Raw genomic sequence first — 26,755 nt, 5'->3', positions numbered from 1 at the left:
CCATTATGAAGGCTATGAAGAACTGTTGGAATCTTACCTGTTGGTTGAATTCTTTTTTGATAGATTCGGATTGCTCTAGCATTTTCCATTTTAATTAATGAATGAATATCACTACCATTAAATCGGTTTATCCTTATGATGTTGAAGTTATCAGCATCAGTTGCATATAAGTAGTCTTCAAACACAGTTATACCATACAGATGTTTGACCTATAAAAAGGCGCAAAAATAACTATGATTTTTAAATTATGTTGCTTTCAACTTGAAAGAAAAAAAAAATTGCTTTTACTACTGTGGAAAATCCCCATAGTAGGAGAGTCATGAGCATATTATCATTTATTTTTTCTCAAAGAATTCAACATTTCACTAATATAAATTTTTCTATAAAAATAATATATTATGCAGTAGTAGATAAAGCAGTTTAAAATGTATGGGGAGAGTTGTATTCATGTTTCATTCAGTTCAGTTCAGTCACTCAGTCCTTTGAAATCCCATGGACTGCAGCACACCAGGCTTCTCTGTCCATCACCAACTCCCAGAGCTTACTCAAACTCATGTCCATAGAGCTGGTGATGCCATCCATTCATCTCATCCTCTGTCATTCCCTTCTCCTCCCACCTTCAATCTTTCCCAACGTCGGGGTCTCTTCAAACGACTCAGTTCTTCACATCAGGTGGCGAAAGTATTGGAGTTTCAGCATCAGTCCTTCCAATGAATGTTCAGGACTGATTTCCTTTAGGATGGACTGCTTAGATTTCCTTGCAGTCCAAGGGACTCTCAAGAGTCTTCTCCAACACCACAGTTCAAAAGCATCAATTTTTTTGGTGCTCAGCTTTCTTTATAGTCCAACTCTTACATCCATACATGACTACTGGAAAAACCACAGCTTTGATTAGATGGACCTTTTTGGCAAAGTGACGTCTCTGCTTTTTAATGTGATGTCTAGGTTGGTCATAGCTTTTCTTCCAAGGAGCAAGCATCTTTTAATTTCATGGCTGCAGTCACCATCTGCAGTGATTTTGAAGCCCTAAAAATAAAGTCTCTCACTGACATTGTTTCCCCATCTATTTGCCATTAAGAGATGGGACCAGATGCCATGATCTTCGTTTTCTGAATGTCGAGTTTTAAGCCAACTTTTCACTCTCCTCTTTCACCTTCATCAAGAGCCTCTTTAGTTCTTCTTCACTTTCTGCCATAAGCATGGTGTTATCTGCGTATCTGAGGTTATTGATATTTCTTCCGACGATCTTGATTCCAGCTTGTGCTTCATCCAGTCTAGCATTTCTCATGATGGACTCTGCATATAAGTTAAATAATCAGGGTAACAATATACAGTCTTGACATACTCCTTTCCTGATTTGGAACCAGTCTGCTGTTCCATGTCCAGTTCTAACTGTTGCTTCCTGACCTGCATACATATTTCTCAAGAGGCAGGTCAGGTGGTCTGGTATTCCCAACTCTTGAAGAATTTCCCACAGTCTGTTGTGATCCACATGGTCAAAGGCTTTGGCATACTCACAAAAGCAGAAATGGATGTTTTTTTCAAACTCTCTTGCTTTTTCAATGATCCAACAGATGTTGGAAATTTGATCTCTTGTTCCTCTGCCTTTTCTAAAACCAATTGACCGGCTGGAAGTTCATGGTTCACATACTGTGGAACCATGGCTTGGAGGATTTTGAACACTCCTCTGCTAGCGTGTGAGATGAGTGCCATTGTGTAGTAGTTTGAGCATTCTTTGGCATTGTCTTTCTTTGGGACTGGAATGAAAACTAACCTTCTCCAGTCCTGTGGCCACTGCAGAGTTTTACAAATTTGCTGGCATATTTAATGAAGCACTTTCACAGCATCATTTTTCAGGATTTGAAATAGCTCAACTGGAATTCCATCACCTCTACCAGCTTTGTTCATAGTGATGCTTCCTAAGGCCCATTTGACTTCACATTCCAGGATGTCTGGCTCTAGGTGATTGATCACACCATCGTGATTATCCTGGTCATGAAGATCTTTTTTGTATACTTCTTCTATGTATTCTTGCCACCTCTTTTTAATATCTTCTGCTTCTGTTAGGTCCACACCATTTCTGTCTTTTATTGTGCCTATCTTTGCATGAAATATTCCCTTGGTAACTTTAATTTTCTTAAAGAGATCTCTAGTCTTTCCCATTCTATTGTTTTCCTCTATTTCTTGGCATTGATCACTGAGGAAGGCTTTCTTATCTCTCCTTGCTATTCTTTAGAACTCGCATTCAAATAGGTTTATCTTTCCTTTATCCTTTGCCTTTCACTTCTCTTCTTTTCACTGCTGTTTTTAAGACCTCATCTGACAACCATTTTGCTTTTTTGCATTTATTTTTCTGGGGATGGTCTTGATCACTGCCTTCTGTACAAGGTCATGAACCTCTGTCCACAGTTCTTCAGGCACTCTGTCTATCAGATCAAATCCCTTGAATCCATTTGCCACTTTCACTGTATAATTGTATAGGATTTGATATAGGTCATACCTGAATGGTCTAGTGGTTTTCTCTACTTTCTTCATTTTAAGTCTGAATTTGGCAATAAAGCGATCATGATTTGAGTCACAGTCAACTCCCGGTCTGGTTTTTGCTGACTGTATAGAGCGTCTCCATCTTTGGCTGCACAGAATATAATCAATCTGATTTTGGTTGACCATTTGGTGATGTCCATGTGTATCATATTCTCTTGTGTTGTTGGAAAAGTGTGTTTGCTATGACGAGGGTATTCTCTTTTCAAAACTCTTATTAGCCCTTGCCTTACTTCATTCAGTACTCCAAGGCCAAATTTGCTGATTACTCCAGGTATTTCTTCACTTCCTACTTTGCATTCCAAAGGACATCTTTTGGGGGTATTAGTTCCTGAAGGTCTTGTAGGTCTTCACAGAACCATTCAACTTCAGCTTCTTCAGCCCACCAACAGAAAATTGGATTAAAAATTTACTGAGCATGGCCCTGCCTATCAGAACAAGACCCAGTTTTCCCCTCAGTCAGTCTCTCCCATCAGAAAGTTTCAGTAAGTCTCTTATATTATCCATCAGAGGGCACACAGAATGAAAACCACAATCATAGAAAACTAACCAATCTGATCACATGGACCACAGCCTTGTTTAACTCAGTGAAACCATGAGACATGTTGTGTAGGGCCACCCAAGATGGACCGGTCATTGTGGAGAATTCTGACAAAATGTGGTCTCCTGGAGAAGGGAATGGCAAATCACTTCAGTATTCCTGCCTTAAGAACCCCATGTTTCATGAAGAAAACATTTTCAGGAGCTACTTTTCAAAGGCTAGTGAGAATCAAACTTTCAAGCATATTCAATAATATGCTTAAGGCATTGTTACATACAATTTGAGATATTTTTGTGGGCCACTTATGTATATAATCATGAATATACATAATCTATAAAATCCTGGTTTTGCCTATGAAAGGACTGATGAGAAAGCATCTTTGAAAATCCCATTAAAAAAAATACAGGTTACACTACTATTCCCAGCATGGAAATTAATAAACAATGAAATAATATATTTAGAACAATTATAAATAATATGTCAGCATTTTCTACTCAGAAATTGCATTCTTTCTAAAGTCTATTTATAATGAACATGAAACTCTGTGATATGAGAATAACGGTGTTTACTGTTCTCCATGACACTTCACAGTTAACAGCATTACTTTCCTACTTGGCAGATGTCTTAGGGATTATAGGTAAGAATAGACTTCTTGAATTGATGGAAAGCTTCCAGTAAAGCAAAGGAAGAATGAGTATACTGATTTTCTCATACAACAGGGCACATGCTAGGTGCAAGGCCTTTGGGGATTCCTTGTATTATATTTAATTTAAAATGGTTCTGGACCAGGGTATGGTAGATCTGTCAATTGATTGCTGTAGAGATTTTGATGAAAAAGCATTTGTCACTATTTATTATTTGTCAGCATTATATTGCACTTGTAGTCCACATTTTATTATAGATTTTTTAGTTAAGAGAATTTGAGAAGTTATCCATTATTTGTTACCAAAAAAAATTATAGAACAAAATCACAAACATTTGTACTTAGGAAATCTTGCTAGTTCATTTAATTTGCTATCTTCCTAGCTTACATGACTCTTCATTATAATTTCTGATCCTCTCATGTAAGATGTTGACTAAAAGAAGACTGGTTTTTCATATTGTTTTTGGACATATTTTAATTCTTCATGTCTAGGCAACAAATTAGAAATTAAGGGAGAGAATCATTCTATGTTAAAACTTCACTAATCACTTTTTATGTTAGTATTAGTCCCCAGTAAATGTCATAGGAGGGCTTCCCTCATAGCTCAGTTGGTAAATCATCTACCTGCAATGTAGGGGACCCAGATTTGATTCCTGGGTTGGGAAGATCCCCTGGAGAAGGAAATGGCAACCCACTCCATGATTCTTGGCTGGAGAATCCCATGGACAGAGAGGAGCCTGGGGGGCTACAGTTCAGGGGTTGCAAGAGTTGGATACGACTTAGCTACTAAACCAAGTGTCATAAAGGAAGACATCATATTCACTATATATATATATATATATATATATATATATAAACCCAATTTTGATTTGGGCAATATGTTTTTCCTATAAAAGTTATAAACAAGCTTAAGTCTTCCATTAATTTCCATTTATTTTATGCATGCTTTGCTCTAAGTTTGGGACCAACCATCTGGAAGTGTGAGGTCATGGCATACCCACATTGCTGTCTACTTAGTTGCCAATCCACAGTCCAAGAGAGAAAGCATGACTATAGAGGTGGCAATTGATGAGGGTAGAAAACATGTTCATACAAAAAAGATCAAATTTTACTCTCTGCCTCCCTGCTTGCCTTCAGAAGGATTTATTTACCATAAAGTACCTACAGTGTTACTCTGCTTACTACCCCCAACAGAGGTGGGAGGAACTAGGTGTGGTATACAGGCCATTCTGATTACAGGACAAATTCTTACAAAATTTTATCTATGTTGGAATACTTAGTGGCAGACTAAACATATGTTTAGGGAACCAGCAGAACACAGGCAATAGAAATGGGGGAAAAATGGATAATTAAAAACTTCAGACATTAAAAAAGAAAAAAACCTTTTGAAAGTAGCCATGGGGAAGATCATTTGAATTCCTCATCCTGTTTCATGGTGTGAAATCTCAATTACATGTACACCAAAGAAGGTACATCATAATCATTTCAGAGACTAGGTGCTCTAAGATCATAACTAAAGATGGCCAAAGAAATCAAGATTTTGAGGGCAGTTGAAGGTGAGAGAAAAATAAGTGGCCTCACTTTTAATATTGGATGCTTTTTTTTAGACACCCAGATCAGATTAGTGCATTTGTTTATCTGCCAAGGAAGTGAAAATATTTCATTGTTAAATGCTGATTATAAAGGAAAAGTAACTTGACATGAAAATTACATAGCATTTGTACCTTGCATTATAGAAGAAAGCAAAGAAAACCACTTACTGCAGTTCTATAGAATGAGAATTTCACATGCAATTAGTAAGATCAGTGAGATAAAATTGAATTTCAAAAGCATTCTAGTGAATAAGACATCTCCACTTAGAGATCTTCTTCAATTGTTAACTGAATTTTATTTACAAAAACTTATAATTCAGCAAAGGAAAAAAACACAAATGAGAAAAAATGTGACCTTGGTGCCTTTCACAAAATTCTTATTCTGGGAAATAAATATTTAAACACTTCAGAAGGCAAAATATAAATAATCCAACATATTAAAATAATAATAACACTTCTGTGAGCCACCATTTGCATTATTTTATATATATATATATATATATTTATATATATATATAATATGCTGCTAAGTCGCTTCAGTCGTGTCCGACTGTGTGCGACCCCATAGACGGCAGCCCACCAGGCCCCGCCGTCCCTGGGATTCTCCAGGCAAGAACACTGGAGTGGGTTGCCATTTCCTCCATATATATATATCTCTTCAGTGCCACATAGGACAAATGATAGTTCAGGTTTTTACAAATGAAATACTTAAATTAGTTTTTAGTAAGTAGGTCATAACATCTGTCCTATTTTAATATTTTTCTTTCTTACTAGTGTAGAATTTCTGGTTGCGTTGGCTGTTTTTGATTTATTTCTGTTGGTTTTTGTTTTGTGTGCTGTTTTGTTTTTTGTTTTTTGTTTTAAATAGAGGGAAGGAGGGAGAGCAAGTCCTCCCCCATCATGTATTATGGAGTGCACTATGAAAAGAACATTCTTCCATATAGCAAACACATCAATTTTTATGACCCACTGCAGCTTGACTTCATAAGAAATTTTCAACACTGCAATTTTCAGTCTTCTTCCTAGTATGAGATCATTCATTTTATTACCTTAGCTGCATTTTCCAACCAAACTGTACTTACTTGTCTGCCTTGGATGATAGTATGTCTGTTTTTTCCTTGATAGTCCACTACTTCCACATAGTCCAAGTAAAGATCTACCCAGTAAACCCATTTGTTTACTAGGTCTAGTGCCAGTGCAGCTGGCTGCTCTGTCTTAGAATCAATTATCCTTGTTCTGTTCATCCCATCCATGTCACATCGCTCCACTTTGGCCACATTCCCATAGTCGGTAAAGAAAAGTTTTCTGTTGAAAGAAAACTAAATGTTAAAGTGGAAAGGTGGGGGCAGCATATTCAATAGAACCATCTGTAAAACACAGAACTTTTCCTTCTAATTTATTTCAGTGGTTACATCTGTTAGCTTCCCATAACCATTTCCATATAATATCACTCATAAAGGAAATCTGCTAATGAATATTGCAGGGCATAAGGGAGTAGGTTAACTAACAACTGTAAAATTTCCCCAAAACGAATGATTATGGTGGGTTTATTTTTGTATTAGGGGAAATGTTTCTTTAAGCTTCATAGAGCTGGTATCACAGGAGATCTGTATAGTCCATTTGGAATAAGCTTCAGAAGTGAGCCAAGTAACCAGGCCAGGGCATGTGAGCTCTCAGGCTTTATCTTCAACCTGCTTTTCAAATTGCCTGGTAATGTCTGTCTCCTATAAAAGCTATTATGTGGAGCTCAATGATGCTATGAGTAGTAGAGTGTAGAAAACCTGCAATGGAACTAAGCAGATGGAAAAGCAAATGTGCCATTTATAGCAATGAAAATAAATAATCACCCCCCAAACCAATCCCAAATTGTCCCAAATATCCCCAACTGACAAAATTTAATAAAGATAATGCAATCCATTTCCTTTCATTTTCTCTTTATATATTTCAAAGAAAAGGCTGAAAAGCAATGTTGATCTCTGAGACAAGAAATCCTTCTATGAAGTACTAACAGCATGTGTCAAAGGTTTAAATACCTCTAACACCTCAGTGTCTAATATTTGAGTAGTATTCACTACGTTTAGTAAACAGAAATCAATTTCAATTAACCTGACAATATTTTAACAAGATTATCTACTCATGAGAGTAAATTATGTTCCTAAATGGAGGACCATCTTGCTTTCATTTAAAAACCATCTCCAGAATAATCTTATTTCCAGTGACTGAGCAATATTAAGATTACCTAGAGTATAGAATATTCAATTTGCAAACTTGGTGAATTAGTTTTTAGTTACCTGTCTCAACACTATTGCATCAGCTCACAGTATGGGGTATCTTTCAATACTAAGGAGTATTATTTAGGCTTTAATTTAGCTCTTTTGCTATGGGAAGCTGTGCTCAATTTTTAAACATTAATGCATGTGTAATGTGAGCCAGATTTTATTATGAGTATATATTCCCCCAAATATTTTGAAAGATCAATTTATCACAATAATTTAAAAAATAAAATAAGTTTCATCCTAATTTCTCCTGAAAAAAAAACAAAAAACCTATCATGATAGGTTAAAAAATGTTTTTCAAGTGACATTCCATTCAGGTGAAGAGATTTCTATTCCAGTGAAAAAGAAATAAAGGGGCATATTGTTCATTTTATTGTCATGCTAAATACTCAAACTTCTATTCCTATGATGGCTCATTAGTTACCTTCCTTCCTCTCTCTCTCCCTCTCTCTCACCTTTACCACAATCTCTTCCTGCTTCCATCTTTCATCTTCTCTTTCTTCACTTCTTAATTTGTTCATGGTCATCTCAAATTAAGTTACTATTAAGATTAACAGTTTACCTGTTTCTTACTATAGAACACTGTCCACTGTTCTTATCATAAAAACTCTCTTTCTCACCTTATACCAAAATGCCTCTCCTTTTATAGTTTTCTTTTCCAACTGGTCCATTTCACAGACCAGATAGATCCTGCTGTGCAGGTAGCTCAGCTTTGGCACAGAGAGTCGGAGGCTCTGGACCCCTGTGTTTAGCATGTTGTATATAGACTATGTATAGTGACATGAAGAAGGGGGTTCCAACTATCTACATGAGGCGGAATAGGAAAGATGAGTCTCAAGATTAGAACTTCTCTCAAGTCACCCTGAGGTGCTTAATTAGATGTGATCCTAAAAAGACAAAAAGAAGAGTACCAAGACAAGAAGCCTGGAGGCATATTTTTGAAGAAAGAAGACCAAATAAGATTAGAGAAAGAAAGAAAGTGAAGTCGCTCAGTTGTGTCGGACTCTTTGTGACCCCATAGACTGTAGCCTACCAGGCTCCTCTGTCCATGGGATTTTCCAGGCAAGAGTACTGGAGTGGGTTGCCATTTCCTTCTCCAAAGGATATTCCCAACCCAGGGATCAAACCCAGGTCTCCTGCATTGTAGGCAGGCACTTTACCATCTGAGCCACCAGGGAAGCCTGATAAAAGACAGACTCTTATAGAGACCTAAGGGAGAAAAGTTCCCTGATAAAGAATTGGAGTGGCTGGCTGGATCAGTTGGGTGTCCCTGGTGGCTCAGCTGGTAAAGAATCTTCCTGCAGTGCAGGAGACCTGGGTTTGATCCCTGGGTTGGGAAGAACCCTTGGAGAAGGGAACGGCTACCCACTCTAGTATTCTGGCCTGGAGAATTCCATGGACTGTATAGTCCATGGGGTTGCAAAGAGTAGAACATGACTGAGCAACAGTCACTTCACAAAACAAAAAAAGATTAAAAAAAAAAAAAGAATACAAATCAAGAAGATGTCATTGAGTTAAGTATTTGTTAGAATACTAGTGATTTTTGGTACTTCTGTCTGAAAAAAAAAAAAGTTTAGTTATAGAGGAAAAATGAACCTGATGATAATAAAGGAGGTTGGGAAAATGTAAACAATTTGTCCAAGAAGATTTTCAGTGATACTAACCTATTATTGCAGGGATGATTCAAGTGATTCTTATCTTAATTGCAGGACATAATAAAACTGGTTGAGGCAACTCTGAATAAGCTTAAGAAAAGTGTGAAAGAAAAGTATAAATATATGATTCATCAAAATGTTGCTGTCTTAATGAAAACATAAAACCAAAAGAACAAGAGGACTTTGGGTATGTGAAATAGCATTGAGCTAGAAGAAACAGTGAAGAATTTGTCATTGTACTTCCAGCGCAAAGCAGGACAGTGCTGAGTGGTGATATAAAAGAAGGTCCTTCCATCAAATTAAACTTCCCCAGCTTTGAGAATACTGACTATGATAAGCTCAGTTCACTTATAATTGAAATTCAAGAAATGAAAGTGTTCTCCAGGACAGCAGCACGAAGAACATAAATCTGCAAGCAATAAATATCCATAGTCACATGATTATGACTATCATTATGGCTGTAGATGTTTCTTTGTTTGTTTTAATACAGTTTAATTTTAGTTTAAAATTATCTCCTACTGTTACAGAGAAAAGATTCATTCCAAGGGCATTGTTTAATTGATGTATGACTATAATAATTATAAACAGAAGATACAGTTTTAATTCTCTGAAACATAACTAAATTTCATTCATGATAAAGTAGAGCTAAGGTTTGATAAAATCACTCTTTTCTTTCTTATAAAGAACAAATCCCATTATCTCACTGATCTTAATAAATGTTTGTGAGATAGAAAGGTCAGATTATTTCTATTTTACAGATGAAATAGATTCCAAGTCCACATGAACAGCTTGTCAGAGCCATAACACACATATTTGTCTTGCCTTTTGTTTTTAATGAATTATTTTGAAATAATTTCAAACTTACAGAAAAGTTGTAAGGATTGTAGAATAAATGTGTATACCTTTCACCTAGATTCACCAGTTTTTCAACTTTTGTTCCTCTGGACATTTTTAGTACCAGCTGAACAATTTGACACTAAATTGAAGAAATGATGACCCTCCTCAACTAAGATTTCAGTGTGCATCTCCTAAGTACCAGGACATTCTCTTTTATAATCATAGTACGTCTAAGAAAATTGATGCATTTAACACTGCTACAATATGTAGATTTTATTCAAATATAACCTGTTGAGTAATAATGTTCTATACAGTAAAAATTTCTTTTTCTATAATTTAGGATCCAATCCAAAATCATATACTTCACTTAATTGTCTTTTCTCTCTCAGTTCAGTTCAGTTCAGTAGCTCAGTCGTGTCCAACTCTTTGCGACCCCATGAACTCGATGGACACAGCACGTCAGGCCTCCCTGTCCATCACCAACTCCCGGAGTTCACTCAAACTCATGTCCATCGAGTCGGTGACACCATCCAGCCATCTCATCCTCTGTCGTCCCCTTCTCCTCCTGCCCCCAATCCCTCCCAGCATCAGGGTCTTTTCCAATGAGTCAACTCTTCGCATGAGGTGGCCAAAGTATTGGAGTTTCAGCTTCAGCATTAGTCCTTCTCTCTAGACTCCTTTAATTTTGAATAGTTATTTAGCCTTGCATTGTTTTTTGTTATTTATAAAGTGTAAACATGAGTTGTTTTGAAGAATATCTCTATCTTTTAAAAAAATAAATTTTGATGTGGACCATTTTTAAAGTCTTTATTGAATTTGTTACAATATTGCTTCTGTTTTATGTTTTGTTTTTTTGGCTATAAGGCATGTGAGGATCTTAGCCCCTCGACACACATCCAACACACATCCCCTGTATTGGAAAGCAAAGTCTTAACCACTGGACCACCACAGAAATATCCAATATCCCTATCTTGAGTTTGCCTAATTTTTCTCATAATTAGATTACTTTATGCTTTTTGAACTGAAATGTAATAGCTTTATGCATTATTATTTATGCCTCTGGGTTTAGAAACCAATGGTAAGCCTATGCTCTATTCAAGAAATTCCCTAAAATGAAGCACAGTTGGTGGTTTGAAACCTTTATCCCATCTTATTCAGTGTTTTCTGAACACTTAACTCTTAATTTCCAGGGTTTTCAGTCATCCTTTCAGCATCTCCTCTCACAAGAACCAAGCATCCTTTGCTGCTTCTAGTGCAGCCAAGGAGCTGCCTTTGTAGCAGTCTGCATATGAACCTCATGGTGGCTGGTGGAGATCGTTCCCAAACTTCTCCTATACCCCATTCTCTTGGGATTACAATACTCACATTTCCTATTGCCCTGTTCTTTCCTATGGTACCAATTATTCCTTTATTCTCTAGAAAGTAGAAGAAATTAAATTGAGATTTCTATTCTCTTGTTCTTAACTTCCTTTTTGAATGCCATTCTATTCAATTTCCACTAACACAAAAATTAAAGTGAAACAACATCCCAACTACTGTCTCTAATGTATGCTTAACTATTAGTTCATAAAGGAAAGGAAAATGTCTTTCAAACTTTTAATTATTCATCCAACTACTTAATCGTTAATTTGACAGCTGGAGTAAATAGGAGTTTGTCATATTGGCTTCCTTATCTCATTTCACATGGGAAACTGATTTTATCTGATATCCCTGTTGATTACATGACTAGCCCTATCTTACTATAGACATATAAGTATTTTATACAATTGGGGATAGTAAGAAACTTTGAGTATTTTTGGTAAACTTGCCAGACATAAATCAAAAGTCACAAAGGGAGCACTGACCGACAGTGACAGAGCACTGTGCTTACAGAGTTATGGCCCCAATCATCCTTACGTTTTATTTTATTTATTTATTTTTTTTATTTATTTTTTTAATTTTATTTTATTTTTAAACTTTACATAACTGTATTAGTTTTGCCAAATATCAAAATGAATCTGCCACAGGTATACATGTGTTCCCCATCCTGAACCCTCCTCCCTCCTCCCTCCCCATTCCATCCCTCTGGGTCATCCCAGTGCACCAGCCCCAAGCATCCAGTATCGTGCAACGAACCTGGAGCAAAGCAATTGTTATACATACTGATGTCTTAAAATGTGTGCTTTTTTTTTCCCTTTAACTGAAAAAAATAAGGTTTAGTTTTTCAAGTGATGTCTGCTTTAAGTGATTCTTCCATATTTTTGTACTTTATCCAAAATGACAAAGGGGAATTTAAACATACCAGAGTCCTATCTGCATCTTTTTTTTATTATTATTTAAATAAAGCTGCAACCTTTTCTTAAGTATTCATTCATTCATTTGGCTGTGTTCAATCTTAGTTGTGGCATGTGGAAACTAGTTCCCTGACCAGGAATCAAACCCGGCACCCTGCATTGGAAGCACAGGGTCTTAGCCACTGAACCACTGGGGAAGTCCCCTTCCATATCCTTTAACTATATAGTCAATTCTGGCTTTGTGTCATCATTCTTACTGCTAACATTTTGGTTATAGCTTAAAGATGGAATTTAGAAAATTTCAGAGTTCTCACAATGTAATTATCTATCATTCATTTAACTGTGTAAAAATGAGGTTATACAACAAGATTTTGGTTAAGAAATAAATAAGGGAATGAGGCATAAAACTCAAAAGCCATATATTGCTAAATTAAAAAAAAAAATCATTGTTCTGATAAGGGCCTAACATTCTTTCCATGTTTTTAATCAGGTGTTAGAGAACTTCATATCTTCACATTTCAGGAAAAATATATGTATTTTTCTTAACAACAATTACACTAGAAACATCAGTTTTTGATCTTGTTTTAAAAATAACTATGTTATCCAAAAAGCATCAATATTAATACTTTATTTTTCTTACATTGTGTTTATAGAAATTGAACAAGAAAGTGATTTTCTACATTATATGGAGTAATTAAAATATACTCTGAATTAAAGTTAAAATATTAAATATTTATCATTGTAATTCTAAAATTCAGTTATGACTATTGAAGAGTAATGAGTCTTCAGAGTAACAGGTTTAAATTAAATTTCTATTAGCTCCTGCTACTTAAGGGATGTGGAAGATACATAAACTATTTTCTCTGTCTAGCCAAGATTGTTCAAGACAGTGATTTATTGATTTTTACTTGGTTGGGGTTTTTGCTTTCATTGTTTGAAAAATCTCTCTTGAATTTCGTTTTCAGTTCATACATAAACACACAGAAATTAAACTTGACATACAGCTGGCTACTCTATATTCTGGAAACACTCCCACTAATAATTCTGCTGGAAGTGTTAATGAATTAGATATATCAGTCAACATGGTTTACTCGATTAACATCCTCATTTACCTGAATCTGCCCCACTCAGTTAGTGTTCCTGAGAGTGGCATCCCTATGCAGAAATATTATCCCTTCCCCATCCCCCTACCACCACCTTGGGGAGATTTGATGCAAGCAAAATAAAATTATCGGCTAAGCTGAATCACTAAGACCCTTTCTCTCATGAATCCATACCAAACAGTATGGAGCTCACCTAGTGGGCATCTGTGCCAACATGGGTGGAGGGTGGGGTGGGGTGAGGTGGGGTGGGGTACAGAGAGGAGGAAAACTAGAACATGTTCATAGATATAGAGGAATCACAAGATAGAAACAGGATGGAAGGAGCCATGCAGTCTTTGGGCAAGAAATTCTCTAGGAGTCTGTTTTAATTTCCTGTCCTCAGGTAGGTAAACACATGGGAGTTACTATAGCCTCTTGGAGATCTTTCAGCTGCTGAATTTAAACAGTAAATATCATGTACTGTAAATACATTTCATCTTCAACACAGCTACAACTTGCCGTGGTCTTTGGTTTGTTTTGGACCATTTTATTGATACCAGATGAATATAAGAGCTTGTTCTGAAAAAAAAAAAACAAAAAAAAAAAACAAAAAAAAAAAACACATGGGAGTTACTATAGCCTCTTGGAGATCTGTGTACATTTGAGTGGCTTTGGTGGGGTATTTCTGTACTTGGAAGCTAATGTGCCATAAGTAAAACACTACATTGTTTAATGTCTTATATTAAAGATTCAGATAACTCTTGTACTAAAGATTTTTAACAATCAAAACTTATACTGCCTTAGGAAAAACATATTGAAATGCCAACTCTACATAAAGGAATCATTTTATAATGTTCACATGTAACCCTCATGTAACCCCAACATGGCATAAATATATATAGATATATAAATAGCATCTGAATTTTTTTCTGTAATCTCCCATGAAAACAGAAAAGAAAGATATTAATAATGGATAACAATTTTTTTTAAATCATCTTTCTTCATATTTTAAAAACTCAATATATTACTCAGGACATATCAACAGATTTTCAAATGTTCTTCCCAATTCCAAGCTCTCTAAACACTTTCACAAATTCAAATATGAACTCTTATCAATCTCCATCCTATCCTAACTCATTTTTTTTTATTATTTCAAGCAAATTTATCTTTTAAGCTTAATTCCCATTTGTTTTTCATCTTTCCATATTCTGAGAGCTAGAAGCTAATTCAGCAACTAATAAGCTTGCCACTGTAAACAAAGAAAGGAAAAAAAAAGTAAAAAGATTTGCATATTATTATTATTATTGTTTTTGTTTAGTCATTCAGTCATCTTGGACTCTTTTCCAACTCCAATGGGATTCTCCAGTCAAGATTACTGGACTGGGTTGCCATTTCCTCCTCCAGGGGATCTTTCCGACCCAGGGATCAAACCACATATCTGGGTCTCCTGCATTGCAGGCAGATTCTGAAGCCCCCATTATTATTTCTATTTATCTTTATTACATAGCTATTTCATCAATGTTTAACACGGATGGGGACACAATGTGATAAATAACTAACCCTACTTCCCTGGATTGGCATTGCCTGACACTTGGTTTATATTTACTCATTCATGTCTACCATTTACACATGACTACACTTAAACTGGAACTGCCACATCTAATCACCTAAAAGATAATGATGTATTTGGCCTAACATTTTGACTTTCAGGCAGCCATTTTTCTCAAGCTGTAATTGAAACCTTATAAACCCATCTATATTCCAGATGTAAGTTTTCAATATCCTCACCCTTATTTACACAGGTCTCTGCCTAAAGTACAGGGCAGCCTAACATCTGTCCACAGATACAACATACTCTCTTCCTACCCAAACACTTCTGACCTGCCCTCTGAATCTCCTATGATCACAAAATGCCCAATATCCTAAGACTAAACTTTGAATTTTAGTTCCACCTTTTTGCTTTTACTGAAATTTAGCATCTCTTGAGCTCTTCCTTTACCAGTAGTCACAGAAGATGTGGGCTTATAAGAACCTCAGGAGTAGATCTAAAATCAGTGCCTCCTCGAATACTAATTCCAGAATACTACTCTCTTCTTATCTTGTAACATCTCATGTTTTTTCGAGAGTCTCATTAATAGACGTTATCAATCACAGCACCCATTCTCAAGTTAAATTATGTATTATTAAAATCGTCATACAACTGTTGATAACAATCAGAATAAAACTTCATATTCTCAACAGTGCCCCAAACAGTCAGATAATTTAGTCTCTACCTATCTCTCCAGCTGTCTGGTGATATACTTTCTCAGTTTTAATAGCTACATCTAATAGTATTCTTCTATATAATTCAAATAACTTGGCCATCTTTTAGTTCATTAAACAATCTACACAATTTCTTCCTTTCTCCATTTCTTCCTTTCTCCAGGGGACATATCCTGTCCCCAAGTCTGGAAAATAATTTCTATCACACTATTCCAAAATTGGCTTTAGCTTTTAACTTAAATGTTAATTTCTGTGAAAGATCTTTCCTATTTTTCACATATCAGTTAGGTCTGCCTGATAAAAATCTCATGGCATTTTGTATTTTGTCACATCCTTTCTTATTTAATTGCATAAAACAGATACACACAAACACATACACACACACACACACACACACACATACACATACACATACAATGGTTAAAGATCTGTTTACTAAGTAGATTAAAATCTCCAAGAGGAAAAAGACTATATCTGCTTTATTTAGGACTATATACTCACGACTAAACCATGTATCTGCCTATATTGTTTCTCTGTCTCTCTACATATATCTATATAAGCTCTGAATTCATCCCCTCATAATAGAAAAGAAAATCTAAAACTCAGACTTAAAAGCATGTTAAAAGGGCAAAAAATATGGATAAGGCTATTGTAGGGTATGAAAATAAGTTGGTTTTCCACATTATCCAGTACAGCCCATTGGAATTCTTTGCTCCTAAATCATTAGTTAATAATAAATTATTGCTTGGCCTCAGTTTTATTGCTTTGCCCTCTTTTGTACATAATTCTCTTTAGAGAACTTGTAGTGATATTAGATCATGGTAAGGGAGTAGTGATATTAGATCATGGTAAGATCTGGTATTCCTGTATCTGGCCAATTTTCAGTTTTAATGAAATCTCAATATTAATTTCTACCTACCTGCAGATACCAGATCATAACAGCATTTGCATGTATCTCTAAGGGGTTTAGACCATCTACTTCCAGAATATAGCAAAGTTTTGTTTCTTTGTTTACTTTAAAGTAGGATATTTATATAATCAACATGAATTTGAAGACTATACTGTCCCGTGAGGAAGATGGACTCAAAATGTTGGAAGATTAGATAAGGAGATACCAGTATGGTAGACAAGCATTAGCACAGGGGTAAATGGGAAAGAAGAGAGAAATTTCAAGGAGTATTTTGGGGTCTATATCAACAGGACTTGACAGTTAATTGGGTGAAAACAAGGGTGATTGGAGAGGAGCATTCTAGCTCTATAATAAATTTCACAAAATATATTTATGGAATATACTGAGCCTTCAGATTTTTCTCAGGAAATCTGCCAGGCACAAGATTGCAAGGTGTCATTGAATTTAATATGAGGAAAGGATTTTACAATTTGGGCATATTACTTTCCATGACCAAGGGCAACACTATCTCAGGTCTTCTTCAGGGGTCAGAATGCAGGATGTCAGTACTCAAAAGCTCATGCTCAATATACTTGATTCATGTGGAATAGTAGAATATTTGCAGCAATATATTAGATGCAAAAAGTTGTTCTTTGAAATATGCAGAGATGTATAACCTAATTTCCACACTTAGGGTGTCCTACTGGTTTATAAAAGCATTTTTATGAGATGAAATAACATAGATGGGTGTCTCAGAAGCAGCTAAGGTAAGTATCCATGAAGTTGTGGACCGCTGAACAAATCTGGTTCACTGCTATGCTAATTACCAGTTAGCTGAACTGTCAATTTCTATTTTAAATTCTTACTAAATGCAGGAAAAAGCAGCAAGGTGAAAATGAAGCTTAACTGCAGCATAGTAATTTTTAATATATTATTTATTATTTATACTTGTATGTATGTTTCAGTCTGCTGTTGGAATAAAATGTTTGATAATATTGCAATGATGATAAAATCATATGGTTACAGAGATAAAACCACAATGTAGAAAATAAAGATTTCTTTGATATTCACTTTCCTAGCTGTGAAAAGCAGATATGTACTTGGAATAAACAAGGCAAACATCCTGTAAAATAACTTCTTTATAAGTGACATTATTCAAATGCCTTGGTTTAGTTTTAAATTGAAATGCAGGATCAAGTGTAGACTAAGTGTGGCTAAGACTTCAGAGGCTAAAGGAAGCTGATGAAGGGAAAGAACTGTTCTTGCTCTGTTGGCAAAACAGTGGTGGTGGTGGTTTAGTCGCTAAGTCGTGTCTGACTCTTGTGATCCCATGGCCTGTAGCTGCCAGGTTCTGCCCATGGGATTCTCCAGGCAAGAATACTGGGGTGGTTTGTCAGTTCCTTCTCCAGGGAATCTTCCTGACTCAGAGATTGAACCTGGGTCTCCTGCATCGCAGCCAGATTCTTTATCAAATGAGCTATGAGGGAAAGTGAAAGTCGCTCAGTCACGTCTGACTCTTTGAGACCCCATGAACTATACAGTCCATGGAATTATCCAGGCCAGAATACTGGCCTTTCCCTGGGTGGCCTTTCCCTTCTCCAGGGGATCTTCCCAACCCAGGGATCGAACCCAGGTCTCCTGAATTGCGGGTGGATTCTTTACCAGCTGAGTCACAAGGGAAGCCCAGAGCCCCTGGCAAAACAGGGATTGTGATAATTGCTAGATGCTTTTAGACTAGGCTTTCTTGACCGGGATGACCTTTAGGGGCTCCATCCAGAGCTAGTTTTGCAGGCTGTGCAAATTGACAAGTAGGCCAGCAGATATGTATTCCTACAGGTATTTTTGGACAAAAAGTTAATATTCCCAAAGGTAAATATCCATGTTCTAAACAGTGATTCTCAAGTTTTATTGTACACAAGAATCATCTAGATATCTTGCTGAAATCTCCATCTTCTGCAATCACTGTGGTGGGAATTTGGGGAGTACCTAACAAAATTAAATACGCATGTAAAATCTCTTTCATCCAACAATATTTGTTCCAGAAATTCATCTTGAAGATTAATCTTCACAAATAAGAGACAATACACACACTAAGTTATTCACTATAACGTTATTAACAATGGAAAAATATTTTTATTCAGCTTTCCTTCCTCATCCCTATTCATTATTTCTTCCTAGATATACTCATTTGGTATCTCCTGAGCTCAAGATTCTGGGAATACAACAGGGGATTCTAAAATATCTAATCTCTACTTCTAGAGGGAATGGGAAACAAGATTATTGAAGATAAATACGCATCATAACTTATGAAGAAATACTCAGAGACGATCGGCTTGGGTAATTGCAGATTGTTGATAGAAGCAATGTCTACTAACAAATTCTTATTAGTGTCATACTCAAAGAATTAAACATAGTAGGCTATTCAAGGGGCTTCCCTGATGGCTCAGAAGGTAAAGAATCTGCCTGCAATGAAGGAGACAGAAAACTCAGGTTCAATCCACTGGGGAAGGAAATGGCAACCCACTTCAGTATTCTTGCCTGAAAATCCCCATGGACAGAGGAGCCTGGCAGCCTAGTCTAAAGGGTCACAAAGAGTCAGAAACAACTAAATAACTAAACACAGCCACACAGGGTATTCAATCATGGTAATCCTTTTTCAATTTTAGTAATTTCTAACATGGAGGCCAATTAGTTTTTCAAAGAGAAAAAATTATGTAAATCTTGTATTAGAAAGTTTCTTAGGTTATTGTCTGCTACTCAACCTTCATGACATTTTTCTTCTAAATCAGTGTCTATAATATTCAACTTTATATATCAATTTCACAGGCTATAGTCTCCAGTTCAATCAAACACCAATTCAGCTGTTACTAAGAAGATGTTTTGTATATATAATTTTCATCTAAGATTATTCTCAATAATTTGGATGGGTTTGATTTAATCAATTGAAAAGTTTAAAAGCAGAACCAAAGCTTCCCTGAAGAAGAAATTTTAAATGTAGACTGTAGCATCAGCCCTTGTTCAAGACTTCCAGCCTGCCTTCCTGACTGTCTGCCCTAAGCATTTTCATCTAACTAGCTAGCACCCACACCCATATATGCCAATTCCTTAGGGAAAAAAATATACATTTTTATAAATCCTACTGGTTCACTTTTTTTTTCTTTTGGAACTTTGACAGAGTGCATAAAAACTCTTTAGGAGAATACTCCAGCATTAAATGTGAATTTAAAATATTTAATAGATATTAACAGTTTAACTAACTGGAAATTAGAGTATCAGTGAACCAGATTTGTTCAGTAAACCAAAGGGAGAAAACAGAGGTCCTGAGGACATATTTTAGAACCTTAAATCCTGCCGAAGCACCACTTGTTTATTCAGAAATCTGTGTCATTAAGTTTCATCTTTTCTGCTTAAGCTGATTTGAATGGAGTTTTCTAACATTTATAACTGGAAAATTCTTATGTGATAAATATTCACAGTTAAGACAAATAGTAACTGAAACACCTATCAAAACTACAGGAAAAAGAAGTCAAATATTCCACAGACAACAAATGTATTATGAAATTATTACTTAGGAAAGTTGGAAATTTTAAAAATATATATGCAACTACTACACATTAATTTTATTTTATTTAAATGAAAGGAAAGTTATTTGAGTAATCAATGGTTTTTTACAATACTTGGCAAATTCAGAAGGCTAAGATTACAATATATATATAATTTCCTCAATCAGTTCAGTTTAGTTCAGTTGCTGTCATGTCTGACTCTTTGTGACCCCATAGTCTGCAGCACGCCAGGCCTCCCTGTCCATCACCAACTCCTAGAGTTTACTCAAACTCATGTCCATTGAGTCGGTGATGCCATCCAACCATCTCATCCTCTGTCATCCCTTTCTCCGCCCACCTTCAATCTTTCCCAGCATCAGGGTCTTTTCAAATGAGTCAGGTCTTCACATCAGGTGGCCAAAGTACTGGAGTTTCAGCTTCAATATCAGTCCTTCCAGTGAACATTCTGGACTGATTTCATTTAGGATGGAATGGTTGGAACTCCTTGCAATCCAAGGGACTCTCAAGAGTCTTCTCCAACACCACAATTCAAAAGCATTGATTCTTTGGCACCTAGCTTTCTTTACAGTCCAACTCTCACATCCATACATAACTAATTTCCTCTATAAAAGCTCCCAAACTTTATTTTGCTTTGCACAGGAAACAGCACAAGTAGAATAACAAAGTTTATATTCCATTATGAATAAAAGCAATGAATTATTATAAATAAATGCAATCTCCATCTGCCAATCAAACTTTCAAATATATATATATATGCATATAGATAATCTCTGAATCATTATGGTTCAACTTATGATTTTTTGACAATTCAATAGTACGAAAGTGATAATCAGTGACTAGAATCCACATAGTATCCCCACCTTATCCATGGTTTCATTTTGTGAGGTTTTAGCTACCATAGTCATTTGTGGTTCAAAAATATTAAATTGAAATTTTAAGAAATAATTCATAAGCTTTAAATGATGAACCATTTTTAGTAGCGTAATAAAACCTCACACTGCTTTGCTCTGTCCCACTCGGGAGGTGAATCATCCCTTTGTCAGCACTCCATGCTATGTATGTTACCCACTCATCAGGACAGTAAAAGGGTACATAAAGGGCTCAGTACTATCCCCAGTTTTAATCATTCAGTAAGAATCTTAGAATGTATCCTTTGTAGATAAGTGTGTGTGTGAGCGGGGGTGGGGGTGGGGGGTGCTAATGTACTTCAAAATTTGAGTTTTAATCTTTTCCTGGGCTAGCAGTATGTGATACTGACTCTCAAATGATACTGGGCACTGGTGTCAGTCACATCCCCAGTCAATCACATGAGCACGAGAGGAAATGACCAATACACTTACAGCTGTTCTGTACCCATCTAGCCATTCTGTATTGCACTTTTCATACAGTGTTCGATAAATCATATAAGATATTCCACACTTGATTTTGAAAAGACTTTGTGTTAGATGATTTTGCCCAACTCTAGGCTAATAAAGAGTTCAGAGACTGTTAAAGGCAGGCTAGGCTAAGCTATGATGATTGGTAGGATAGCAATATTAAATGCATTTCTGATGGATATTGTGAAATAACCCCATTATAAGTCCAGGAAGATCTGTATTCCATAAAGTAAATTATCCAAATAACAGTTTTTACATAGTCACTAAAATTGGGCTTTACATCTTTAGAAATTAAATTGTGAGGCAAAAGTGTTTTCAAATATTTATAAAAGAAAGATGAAAGTTGTGCAGCTGAATGAAAATGATTCAGTGATCTAGTGAGCTTACTTAAGGCTTTATGACTTAATATCCAACTGACCAGTAACCAGGATATCCTAAATAAACTGTATTGTCCACCATGAACACTGATACTCTTAGCAAAATACAGAATGTTATGATTAGGAAACTTACTTTGGAATGTTTAAATCAGTCCATGATATATTTTTCCTTCTGTTTTCTTCAAGGAAGAAGTCCATTCCCCATAAGATTTAGCTCCTATAGCCCAATTTCCTTTACACTATGGTCCTTCCTAACCCTGACTCCTTTCCCTGTTTTAGACCAGTGGTGGTTAGCTAGCCATTGGATATCCAAAAAACTGGTTGCGAGTGAATCAGGTTTTCTGATTTTATCTTTAAAATATGACACAGGAAGCTCGTAGTTACTTCTGGCTTGAATGACGGATACATTCAGGGAACTGGTTAGCTATGTTTAAGGAATGTAAGAGTGCAGCAGAAAAAGCTTGTCAAGAGAGAGGGAGATAAATAGAGATAGTGATAAAGATAAAAGGTATGGAGGAGAGAGAGACAGAGAAAAGTAATGAAGCAACCATGAAGAAAGAAGCATTCTCTCTTTGCTCAAACATGACCTTAAACTCCTCATAGGGAATGTGAGAAGTGGCCTTCTCAAGGCCACTTTCAAACTATTATGTTAAGTAGTGGGTCTGTTAACCAGAAATGAGGAATGGTTAACAAACATTTACTTCAAGTGATGCTATCAAAAAAATAAAATAAAGTTAAAAATGCAGTGGTAAATTGTACCAAATAAAAATAAACTATGAGTTAATGTTGTATCTGTACTACCCTAATGAAATTATGTTTTCTTCACCTTGAATAGTAGGATTACTAAATTATAAGACCTGGAGAGATAAAGTGCTTTTGCCCAGGATCATATACAGATAAGTAATTGCAAGATTTGGTATAAAACTTCAGATCTCTTCGTTTATGGACATGTGCTGTGCTCAATTTCCTCCCAGTGTTTTCCAGTTCTCTCTCTCTCTTTTTTTAAGCTTAAAAAACTAAAACCTTTATAGCTTTTATTGTGTGAATTTTTAACTATGACTTATAAATATTAATATAAAAAATGGCATTTAGACTTTCTACCTTGCTTTTCCAAATAGAAGGTAAAAGCTTTAGGAAAAAAAAAAATCAGTCATCTCTATAGTATATAAAATAGTTTTGTCTGATAAGTAACAGCAATAACAACTGTATTTTTGAGTTTCTACAGAGTATTTGGACCATTGAAATAACTATAGGTAGAGCCCTAATGTGCTGAGAGACTGTGAAAGGTTAATTGATAAAAGTGCATTATTCATCATTTTTCCTATATTTGTAAATAAAGATGATAACCCTTGTAAGAAGGCTGGGACTTGGACCCTTTGCTGCAGTGCTCACACTTAGAAAATGTCTCCTAAGCAACAAAATACAAAGAAACTATAAGGGACCAAAAATAACTGCATACATGTGCAGTTGGGGAAAATTATAAACAAGATACAAAAAGGTAAAAAAACCACACAGCACCACCAAGGGGGTGGGCAGATCACCTAAGCCACCCTGCCAACCTGAACCCTAGACCCATCCCTACCCTCATCCCATATAAGGAGCCAATTATCCCTGCCTCAGTGAACGAGCAGGAAAACATGTTCCTTGTTTTTGCTCCTTCCTGCTGCAGCAGTAGCCCCAATAAATATTAGCCTTTTCTGAATTTGTCTAGTTCACTTCAGTCGCTCAGTCGTGTCCGACTCTTTGCGACCCCATGAATCGCAGCACGCCAGGCCTCCCTGTCCATCACCAACTTCCGGAGTTCACTCAGACTCAGGTCCATCGAGTCACTGATGCCATCCATCCATCTCATCCTCTGTCGTCCCCTTCTCCTCCTGCCCCCAATCCCTCCCAGCATCAGAGTCTTTTCCAATGAGTCAACTCTTCGCATGAGGTGGCCAAAGTACTGAAGTTTCAGCTTTAGCATCAGTCCTTCCAAAGAAATCCCAGGGCTGATCTCCTTTAGAATGGACTGGTTGGATCTTCTTGCAGTCCAAGGGACTCTCAAGAGTCTTCTCCAACACCACAGCTCAAAGCATCAATTCTTTGGTGCTCAGCTTTCTTTACAGTCCAACTCTCACATTCATACATGCTGCTGCTGCTGCTAAGTCACTTTAGTTGTGTCAGAATCTGTGTGACCCCATAGGCGGCAGCCCACCAGGCTCCCCTGTCCCTGGGATTTTCCACGCAAGAGTACTGGAGTGGGGTGTCATCGCCTTCTCCCATATCCATACATGACTACTGAAAAATCATATCCTTGACTAGGCGGACCTTTGTTGGCAAAGTAATGTCTCTGTGTTTTAATATGCTGTCTAGGTTGGTCATAACTTTCCTTCCAAGGAGTAAGCGTCTTTTAATTTCATGGCTGCAATCACCATCTGCAGTGATTTTGGAGCCCCAAAAAATAAAGTCTGACACTGTTTCCACTGTTTCCCCATCTATTTGCCATGAAGTGATGGGACCAGATGCCATGATCTTAGTTTTCTGAATGTTGAGCTTTAAGCCAACTTTTTCACTCTCCTCTTTCACTTTCATCAAGAGGCTTTTTAGTTCCTCTTCACTTTCTTCACAAACTTTTTTTTAATGTGACCATGTTATGTAACCATGCAAAGACTGATGCTCTAAAATCCCATAATCTGAGTTTTTTTTTTTTCTATCTTCTCTTCCCTTCTTCCTCTCTTCCTTCCCTCTCTTTTAATCAAGAGTAATGAGAAACTTTCTAAAGACAGATTTCTCCATTTCTGTTAGAACCTATACCAGTATGCACACAAATGCTCATTTGAAAGCAATGAGTTTAGGTAAATTAATTTCATGAAAATATTATCAAACTCTTTGTGAAAGATAATCTCACTTATCATGAAGTATACTGCCCAAGGTATTTAAAATCCAATATTAGATTATAAGCAATTTAAAAGCAAGGATTACTTACAAAACAGAAATAGACTCACAGGCATAGAAAACAGATTTATTTTTAGCAAAGGGGATAGTTGGGGGACAGAGGAAGAAATAAGAAATTTGGGATTAACATATATATATATTCTATTATATACATATATATATATACAATTATATATAAAATAAAGACCTACTATATAGCACAGGAAACTTTATTCAATATCTTATAATTACCTTATAATGAATCTGAAAAAGAATATAGATCTATAACTGAATTATTTTGCTGTACATTTGAAACTAACACAACATTGTAAATTAACTATATTTCAATTTTTTTAAAAGTTGAAAAAAAATGAGGACTATAATCTTTATGGAATAAGCCTACAGTCAATTAGCCCAAGAGTAACCAATATATATCTTATACATAAACTAATAACCAAAATTTATCAAATATATTTCTCTTGGGATTGTAAACCAGGATTGTTAGTGGGAGAAAGAAGGAAGATTATCCTGAAAAAAAATGTTCTGATAACAAAATCCATATCCAGCTTTAGTCTCTATGAATTCTTATTAAACTTTGGGTTTTGGATGTTCTTGAGAATTTCTGTATTTAATAATTATATAATAACATCATTGGTTACCATTTTTTCAGGGGTCTGTGTTCTTACAGTAAACAAGCCTGACTAAATAATGGGCTTACAATAAAGACTAAGTTAAAATTCTGATTCTATTGCTTATTAGTTGTGAACAAGTTATTTAAACTTACCATGGGTCCATTACCTCATCTGCAAGATGGAGGAAAAACTATTTTTATATGCCTATTCTGAGGATCAAACAATTAAAAAATGAGACGTTCTTACTAGAATGTCTGGCATTAAAAAAAATCTCTTAACATCAAAAGAATTAAGTATTATTCTCTCTCTCCTAGTCTCTCCTAGTTGCTCAGTCGTGTCCGACTCTTTGCGGCCCCATGGACTGTAGCCTACCAGGCTCCTCTGTCCATGGGATTTTCCAGGCAAGAATACTGGAGTGGGATGCCATTTCCTTCTCCAGGGCATCTTCCCGACACAGGGATCAAACCTGGTCTCCTGCATTGCAGGCAGATGCTTTACCCTCTAAGCCACCAGGGAAGTCCTCCATTCAAAAAAAATCTCTTAACATCAAAAGAATTAAGTATTATTATTAGAAGCTAAAAATTAAAATAGGGATGTCCACAAACAGCAAGTTTCACCCAGTATGGACATTTCCATTATCTAATATAGAGCCTAAATATGTCAAATGAGCACCAGAACAAGCAAAATGTTAAGGAACTTTACATAAAATTGTTTTTAGTGTTCAGTCCAGTTCAGTCACTCAGTTGTGTCTGAGTCTTTGCAACCCCATGAACTGCAGCACGCCAGGCCTCCCTGTCCATCAAAAACTCCCGGAGTCCACCAAAACCCATGTCCATTGTGTCGGTGATGCCATCCAACCATCTCATCCTCTTTCGTCCCCTTCTCCTCCTGCCCTCAATCTTTACCAGCATCAGAGTCTTTTCAAATGAGTCAGCTCTTTGCATCAGGTGGCCACCAAAGTATTGGAGTTTCAGCTTCAACATCAGTCCTTCCAATGAACACCCAGGACTGATCTCCTTTAGGATGGACTGGTTGGATCTTCTTGAAGTCCAAGGGACTCTCAAGAGTCTTCTTCAACACCACGGTTCAAAAGCATCAATCCTTTGGCACTCAGCTTTATAGTCCAACTCTCACATCCATACATGACCACTGGAAAAATCATAGCCTTGACTAGACAGACTTTTGTTGACAAAGTAATGTCTCTGCTTTTAATATGGTGTCTAGGTTGGTCATAACTTTCCTTCCAAGGAGTTAGCGTCTTTTAATTTCATGGCTGCAATCACCATATGCAGTGATTTTG

The 26,755-nt window shown here is 36.2% G+C and overlaps 1 protein-coding gene across 1 annotated transcript in view; it reads right to left on the bottom strand.

The window, feature by feature from the left end:
• The window catches only part of LRP1B (LDL receptor related protein 1B), a 2,209,913-nt gene that overhangs the window by 966,276 nt on the left and 1,216,882 nt on the right, over positions 1-26,755 (bottom strand). The window contains exons 8-9 of the mRNA XM_025261770.3: positions 6,400-6,622; positions 38-209 (exon numbers count right to left, since the gene is read on the bottom strand). Of these exons, the coding sequence (XP_025117555.3) occupies positions 38-209; positions 6,400-6,622 (395 nt within the window). The remainder of the gene's footprint in view (positions 1-37; positions 210-6,399; positions 6,623-26,755) is intronic.

Source organism: Bubalus bubalis, chromosome 2 (genome assembly GCF_019923935.1).
Source record: "Bubalus bubalis isolate 160015118507 breed Murrah chromosome 2, NDDB_SH_1, whole genome shotgun sequence".
In the NCBI taxonomy this organism is placed as follows: Eukaryota; Metazoa; Chordata; class Mammalia; order Artiodactyla; family Bovidae; genus Bubalus; species Bubalus bubalis.
This window is presented reverse-complemented; position numbering and strand designations above follow the sequence as displayed.